At 32.8% G+C, this 8,938-nt stretch overlaps 1 protein-coding gene across 1 annotated transcript in view; it reads right to left on the bottom strand.

Moving 5' to 3' along the window:
* Window positions 1–470: 470 nt before the first annotated feature.
* The window catches only part of LOC127709342 (uncharacterized), a 101,824-nt gene continuing 93,356 nt past the window's right edge, over window positions 471–8,938 (bottom strand). Inside the window, exons 74-75 of the mRNA XM_052214815.1 lie at window positions 7,721–7,800; window positions 471–2,971 (exon numbers count right to left, since the gene is read on the bottom strand). Of these exons, the coding sequence (XP_052070775.1) occupies window positions 1,784–2,971; window positions 7,721–7,800 (1,268 nt within the window). The 3' untranslated portion in view covers window positions 471–1,783. The remainder of the gene's footprint in view (window positions 2,972–7,720; window positions 7,801–8,938) is intronic.

Here is an 8,938-nt window from a genome sequence, read left to right as displayed (position 1 = left end):
ATCCCAGCATTCCTTTGTGATATTGAACCTTGTGGTACAATGTCAGAGAGATCCATACACTAACACACAAGTTCTGTCTGGAAGTTACAAAAATGCTTATTTTTGGCCCCTTTTTGGCCCTTAATTCCTTAACTGTTGGTACCATAACCCCCAAAATCAATCCCAAGCTTCCTTTTGTGGTATTGAACCTTATGGTAAAATTTCATAGAGATCCATTCACTTAAACTAAAGTTAGAGTGCGAAAACCAATGTGTCTTCGGACGACGATGACGACGACGTCGTACCAATATACGACCGGTCGTATAATAAGTTGATACAAAGTAATTTGGAAACAAAAATTCTTTGCAATGACAGATTTTTCCATACTTTCAATAAAGTCACAGTAAGTGATGTATTGCCAAATGACATACATTTGTAATTGCTGATGTGCATAATTCTCGACCAAACAAAGGTCAAAGAACTAACAAATCTTAAAGACAGGAAGCTTTATTTATAAGTAAGGTTACATGAAAGTCAGAGTGCATGACAGCTGTTTAGAAGACATAGCATACAAAGGTGTAAATATCAATTTGAAAATTTCTTCTCTATTCATCCTCATATCCTTCTAAAATTTCAAAAATGAGTAATTTTGTTCTATGCATGTGTTCTGTTTGAGTTTTGAAGCAAAACAATTACTTCAGCAGTTATTAAATTTAAAGAAGCATTTTACACTAAAATAAAAAAAAAGATGCAATTTTAAAAAGGACCTGCATTGTTTATGATTCAGTAATCATGGATTTTCCAGCATAAAATCATTGATCTTTCTGACAATTTATATATATTGTATACTATCTCCATCTGTTCAGCCAAAATATAAAGCGATTCAACAGTTTGTTGTTCTAATCCTGTATTTTCAGACCTGTCCATTTAGTATTCAGAGCAAACAAAACTGAAAATAATAATAAATAAACTGATTTTATGTCCGTTTCAAAGCTACAATATTTAATAAAAACTGTTAAGTTACATTCTACACTGTTAATTTTGTTAAAGATTTTCCATCAAAATCAGTTTAAAGAATATGGGAAATGGAAATTTCTTATAATATAATGTTTATTACTTTAATGCTACCTTTGATACAATATAAAGAAAGCAGATTCTCCTTATTGTTCTGTTTAATTTATTATGTTGGAAGTTATTAAATCAAAACTACAGAGCATTTTAAGGAATGACTGATAAAGATTCATGTAAAAAAACATGATATAAATCCAAAACTGACCAAATATATATATGTTTTAAATAAAGTTATTTGAAAAGATAAATTTTAGTTTTATCAAAAACTTTTTGTAAAATAGAAATGTTAATTACATCATAGTGTCATCACAAGTGATATATATGTCTGCACCTAAATGTCCAGATTATATTAACCTGTTCATTAATCTATAAAATTAACATGAATCTGAAAGGCTTGAATAATTTTACTATTTTTGCAATTACAAGTGTCAAACAAAATGCTCTTAATCTATATCAGGAATTTCATAAAATATTGAAAATGGTCAACAAACACATGTTATCCATTCAACAAGAAAATTTCAGTTTTTATACATAGTGTAAGCAGACATAAGAAAAAAAAAATGACCAGGATATACTGACAAGAAGAAGAAAGACAGAATCTCTACAAAAGTTACTGATGTTTAGTTTTAAAATATGAATAAATATTATCTAAGTAAATTGATAAAAAAATAGAAAAGTAAAATGTATAAAAAAAAGTCAAAATATAAATATTATCAACAGTTCAAATTGTCATTTAGATATCAGTATCTTTCTCTTCATCACTGAAATCATCCAGAGTGACAAATTGATTGCCTATGTTGTTGTTTCGTCTCATTGCAGACTTTAGTCTTGTGTGCCTAAAAAGCTCCATCTCCTCTGTATCATTCCAGCCTGGTGGTGGGACTCCCTGATTCAAGGTAGACTCTCTAGACATGATGATCACATGGTTCTTTTCATGGTCTTCATCATAGTTGTTCTGTGGCAGGTCCATCAGTTCACATTCAACATTCTTCTCTGTACTGCCTAATTGTATCATTCTGTTTGGAACAGACTGAAAACCTGAAAAAGCCTTTCCAATAGACTCTCGTTCCCATTCGTTCATAAATTTGTCCTGTTTATTTAGATCAGGTTCAAAGCCACCATTATCTTTTTGATTTGCCATAGATGATCCAGCTGTTATCTGTGGTATAGGTTTTAATACAGGCAAGAGGTCATCAACTGGTTGGTTCAGAAAATTCATTACATCTTTTTCTTTACAACCAAAGTCTGTCTTTCTAGCCAATATACCATTATCATCACTTTTACCAGAATTGTTGTAAGGTGATATTTTATCCTTTTTAGTATGCTTCCTTTTCTTCTTTTTCATTTTCTGGGGTGCATTTAGATCTTCCTTTGGGGGATCATGAAGTGATAAAGTTGAAGATTCCCTTGACCAACATGTTACATCCTGTTTACCTGTTGTACACATGAAATCTGTCAATGAGGACCCTTTTAGATCAGACAAACTATCATCTATAGTACCATCATATGGTTTCATTTCTAGCCTGGGTTTGGAAATAGTATCTCTTTTGACTGGAAGTGATAACCAACTTGCATCATTAGCTGAGGTTTGATGGAGAAATCCTCGAGTTGGGTGGAAGGACAGCTGATCTAATTCCATTGACATCATTTGATGTGATCCGGGGGCTGGATGGTCTCCATGTTCTGCAAATGAATTTTTCACATCAGGCACACCATGTTTCTGGAGTAATTTTTCCCTATCAGATGCAAGTAGTACTTTGACAACACCACCAGGTTGAGGATGTTGAAATCCACCCTCTTCATCATCATCATGTTCATGAAAGATATCCCTTTTACCTTTTAATGGTCCACTATGACATGACTTTTGTTTGGTAGTGAGAATATGGTTGAAGTTTTCAGGTGGATTCTGTTCCACTGGTACCTATGAGGTAAAATATAAAGAGTATTAATAGTTTTATTCTTATTTCATTAGTGTTCAACCTAATAATTACTTGAAACAATTGTAAAGTACATGTACACCTGTTAACAAGAGTTGGCATATTAAATAAAATGCTTCGCTGAGCTCAGCTGGATACGACCGCAGAGGTCCAACCCTGAACAGTTGGGGCGAAAATGGACACAATATTCGCGTTTGATACAGGTCTGAATTTGGATTGCAATTAAATATTTGACACATAATAGGTTTCTGACACCGAAAAATAACTGTAGTCAAAGAACTTAGAATTGATTATATGATTTGAATTTATATTCAATTTTTTGCTTTTGTGCAAAACACTATGCTGTTACGAATTGACCCCCCCCCTTTTTTTTTGCTTTTGTGAAATACACTATGCTGTTGCATATTGAACCCCCCCTTTTTTTTGCAAAAAAAAAAAAATATTTGAAGAAATTTTCTTTTTAATTTCTGAAATCTGAAATGAAAAAAAAAATTGCCCCCCACAATTTCTTTTTTACCCCCTCCCCTCTTTTCCAAAAAAAAAAAAAAAAAATTCTTTCCCTCAAGATATGGTCATAATCTCAATTCAAATTTCCAACCATAATTACCAATTTAAATACACCATAAAAGTCTTAAATAGAAAATTTAAAAGCATTGTACAATTTTGTTTTTGGATTACCTCCCTTACACTGCTTTCAAATTGTCCATTAACCAGGAAACCCTTGTTTTTTCCCCTTTTTTGCCCCTAATTCCTAAACGGTTTGATCCATAACCCCTAAACCATCCCTTTGTGGTATGGAAACGTGGTATAATTTCAGAGAGATCCATACACTTAAACACAAGTTATTGTCTGGAAGTTACAAAAATGCTTATTTTTGGCCCCTTATTCCTAAACTGTTGGTATCATAACCCCCAAAATCAATCCCACCCTTCCTTTTGTGGTATTGAACCTTATGGTAAAATTTCATAGAGATCCATTCACATAAACTAAAGTTATTGTGCGAAAACCAATGTGTCTTCGGACGCCGCCAACGTCATACCAATATACGGCCGCAAAAATTGCGGTCGTATAATTATTATACTTCATGTCAAAATGTTAGATTTTGATTGGTTAATGTGAGGGAGACAATTTACTCTATCCCATGGCAAAAATTAAATAATACATATCTGAAAGGGTGATAGAGCAGATTGTTACCCCCCTAACCTTGGCTTCGCCTCAGTTGACAATGTTTTCTTGGGGTAACAATCTGCTCTATCACCCTCTCAGCTATGTGCTATTTATATAATATCTCATTGGCTTATTGCAATACTTAATAAGCAGCTGTTTCAAGAATGCATGATACACCCTTATTGTGCTAATTGAAATCATAGCAAAATAAAAAGGAATATTTAGAAGGCATTTCATAGGCAAATTATGTTCCAATTATCTAACCACCATCCTGTCCTATTTTCCTCAAATGTGACCTACCCAATTAGACTTATCACAGGTTTGTACTTACATGAGCACCAAGATGGGTGCCACATGTGGAGCAGGATCTACTTACCCTTCCAGGGCACCTGAGATCACCCCTGGTTTTTGGTGGGGTTCTTGTTGCTCAGTTTTTAGTTTTCTTTGTTGTGTTTTTTTGTATACTGTTGTTAGCATTTTAGTTGTTTTTTGTTTTTGTGTCATGGCATTGTCAGTTTGTTTTTGACTTATGGAGTTTTAATGTCCCTTTGCTATCATTTGTCTCTCTTTTATCAGAACTAAATAAAATTGCTATTTATAAAAACATTTAAAAGGATACCCTTAAGAATATAAGTATTATGTCAAATATGACTGTTGAAAGTCCCATAACTAAAGACCAACAATCCAGAGGGGCCTCGGTGGCCTAGCAGTCTAAGTAGTTACTACTGTAATCACTAGCCAGTCAACATTGAGGTTGTGAGTTCGAACCCCGCTCGTGCGGGTGCACTCGACTCCAATCTTAATTGACTAGGATTGTCAGTTTTCCTATCGAAGATCTGTGGTTTTCTCCGGCTTCCTCCACCAATAAAAACTGGCCGCCACGAAATAGCATAAAAGTGGCGTTAAAACACCAAAAATCAAATCAAACCAACAATCCAGAAAGTTTTCAAAATCAAAATAGCGTCTACTTTCACTAACTCCAACATAAGTGTTAAGTGTGTAGTAATTTGATCCAAGCATATTAGAGCTAGTGCATGACATTTAAAACATGCCTTTTATTATTTTATATAATCGACTGTCTACATCCAATAACTCTGGAATGACATACCAGATTTTTTATTAAATCAAACATTGTGTAATGTTCGACAATTCCAACAATTATGTAAATTTTCCAGTGAACTCAAGTTATGTTACATCATGTGAAAAATTTACTTAAATCTGACAATTAAAGTCCCGTATCTCTGGGTGACAAACCATAAATTAAAAAAATCACAAGGGAGCTTCCTTTTAAGATACTATCCCAACAATAATGTAAACTTTTGAGGAAATCAAACCAGGCAGACTGGAGTTAGTGCACAATATATGAAAAATTACCTAATTCAAACTGTTAAAGTACCGTAACTTTGAACCGTCAAAAGAAAAATGTTCAAAATTGAAAGGGAACTTTCTTCCGTCAATCCTAATGTTGTGATAAAATAACATGAGAATCGGTAAAAGCAAATTTTTTTTATCGTACGAAGTGTTGATGGATGGACGGACATTGGTATACCATGATATGTCCATTCTTTGAATGGCGTATAAAAATCATTGAAAATGTGTACACAACCCTTTGTCAAGCCTGCCATTTGCCATTATATATTTTGCTCAGGGTGCTATCTTTTGATTATGAAGAAACCTTTGTCCATTTTATGTTAAATTTCCATGAGGGTATGACAAAGATTTTCAAGTTTTACAATCTCTTTACTAATAACTGCAAAAAAACTAAGTCCATTCATAAGTAAAATAGGGGGAAATAAAAAAAAACATTGTGGAATCTCTTGATTATGAAGCCCCTTTTGTAAAAGTTTCCCGATATTCCATAAAGTTTAAACCATTTTTATCTCATTTTCAATATGTTTTTTCCAATAACCCAACTCCCGTAAAACGTTTCAAGACAGACACAAAAACTTGGGATAGGTGATTTTGACCCAAATGCAATGTTGAGTTCAGACATTGTTTCTATTATAACACAAGGATTGAAATGTAGAACATCATTTTTCATAGTTGTTTCTCTAAAAATTACCAGAGTTAATTTCGTTCTCACATCAACCTTTTCAGCTTTGAAATTCTGAAAAAAGTGTCCCCATTTCCATTCTCAATTTTATGTCTCCAAACAGAAGGGTATTTCCAAAAATCAAAATGATCAAAGTCCCTGATGGAGAGATTGGAAAAGTTGTGTTCATAATTATAGAAAAAAAGTTGACATAAAGTACACTTTTTCAATAAGTTCAAAAAGATAATCATTCTTTTTTAAGTTGATAAAATAAGCTTTGACATCTATTTTGCAATACAAAAATAAGCATTGAAATTTGAATAAATTGCTTCGCCGTGCGCAGCTGGATATGACCGCAGAGGTCCAACCCTGAACAGTTGGGGCAAAAATGGACACAATATTCGTGCTTGATACAGGTCTGAATTTGGATTGTAATTAAATATGAGACACATAATAGGTTTCTGACACAGAATAACTGAAGTCAAAGAACTTAGAATTGGTTATATGATTTGAATTTATATTCAATTTTTTGCTTTTGTGCAATACACTATGCTGTTGCGAATTGGACCCCCCTATAAAAAAAAAAAAAAAAAAAAATTTACCCCCCCCTTTTTTTTTGCAAAAAAAAAAAATATTTGAAGAAATTTTCTTATTAATTTCTGAAATCTGAAATGAGAAAAAATTGTCCCCTCCCCCTCACAATTTCTTTTTTACCCCCCCCCCCCCCCCCTTTTTCCAAAAATAAATATTGTTTCCCTCAAGATATGGTCATAATCTCAATTCAAATTTCCAATGATAATTACCCATTTAAATACATCATAAAAATCTTAAAATAGAAAATGACATACATAATCATGGCTAAAATTAATATTCCTTAATGATCATTTTTAAATAGTAACTTCTAAAAATAATTTGACAGCTAATCACCTCAAGACAATACATTTCTTTAAACATAATTTATAATAAATAGTGTATGGGAGGTAATCTAAACATAACATTGTACTTTTTTTTTAATTGTCCATTAACCAGGAAAACCCTTGTTTTTCCCCCTTTTTGCCCCTAATTCCTAAACGGTTTGAGCCATAACCCCCCAAAGGCAATCCTAACCATCCCTTTGTGGTATGGAAACTTGTGGTATAATTTCAGAGAGAACCATACACCGTTCCACAAGTTATTGTCTGGAAACTAGAAAAATGCTTATTTGGGCCCCTAATTCCTAAACTGTTAGGACTATAACCCCCAAAGCAATCCCAACCTACCTTTTGTGGTTATAAACCTTGTGTTTAAATTTCATAGATTTCTATTTACATTTACTAAAGTTATTGTCAGGAAACCAAATGTCTTTGGACGACGCTGACATGATACCAATATACGACCGCGGTCGTATAAAAACAGATTAGTGAATGATTCTTAAGTTATTGCATGCAAATTGGACACAGTTTGGAGGTGCCAGCCAGCTAAAGTTACTATCCCAAATTAATAAATGTACTTTTCCATTGGATTACACAATTATAAACTTTATAATGTACATTACCAGTCCATCATTATAAAAATCCAAATCATCTTCAACAGATGTCTTCTTCATAAGTTCTTCTCTGACTGTGATTTCATCATCTAAATAGAATATAAGTAAGTTATGTATATAATTTATTCTAATATGACATTTTTCTTTTGCTTTGGAAACAAAGCCATGTTCTAATTCCAATAAAACAAGGGCTGCACATGATTGAAATTGAAATTCCAATGTCAGTTGAATTTTGAACAACACGGGAGATCAAAATGGACATTTGTGTTGGTGTTGCTCACTAGGAAATTAAATAAAATCATTCTAAAAGAAAGTTTAAATGTATCTGTTAATTTTTTATGGATAAACTGTGATTTTCTATAACAATTTTAATTCATCAAATCAAAATGGCTACCTTTTGAACGTGTATTATAGGTCCACTTCAAGTACAAAAGTTCAAAATTTTCCCATTAGAATTGAAATAATTCCATCATGCAATTCTGTATGCTCATTTTAACATGGTAGGCATTATATTTGTCAACATTTTACACCTCGCTAATGCTGGGTATAAAGATATTGACAAATATAATGCCTACCCATGTTAAAATGAGCACAGAGCATGGCAAGAAAGAATTATTTCTTAAATTTTGTTTTGAGAGGTAGCTCACAAAAGCAGAAGTTACAGTAGTTAGCAATGTGAATCTGAGGAAAATGATAAAATGTATGTTACAGTTAAACAAGAGTACACACACAGCATTACTGATCATGACTGATTTATATTGAAAGGATTTACTAAAAGTATTTACATTGTAAAAGATACTTGTAAATTAAGTCAAGATTAGATAAAACCTGCAAGAGAGACATGTATAAACCCTTTACAATCATTCTATTTCAAAATATAGTTGACTTATTGCTTATAGAATCTGAGAAAGGGATCTAGCCATGATAACTTAACATTGATCAATGAACCATAAAAATGGTCAGAAATTTGCCGGAAGGACTTCAAATTTTTATTATCTATTTCACAAGGTAACATTCAGCAGGAAGTCATATCACCCTTCCCAGACACATTATTCTGACCCCAGATGTATCCCCTTCCCAGACACATTAATCTGACCCCAGATGATCAGTCCTTGCTCATACTCCTTACTTAAGGTAGCACGACAGTCAGAATTTTCTGACTCCAACCAACAGTCTTTAAAGATTAATTTCTCCAAAACTACTCAATGGATTTTTAAAATCTTTAAC

This window comes from Mytilus californianus, unplaced genomic scaffold, assembly GCF_021869535.1.
Source record: "Mytilus californianus isolate M0D057914Y unplaced genomic scaffold, xbMytCali1.0.p SCAF_7, whole genome shotgun sequence".
NCBI lineage: Eukaryota > Metazoa > Mollusca > Bivalvia > Mytilida > Mytilidae > Mytilus > Mytilus californianus.
This window is presented reverse-complemented; position numbering and strand designations above follow the sequence as displayed.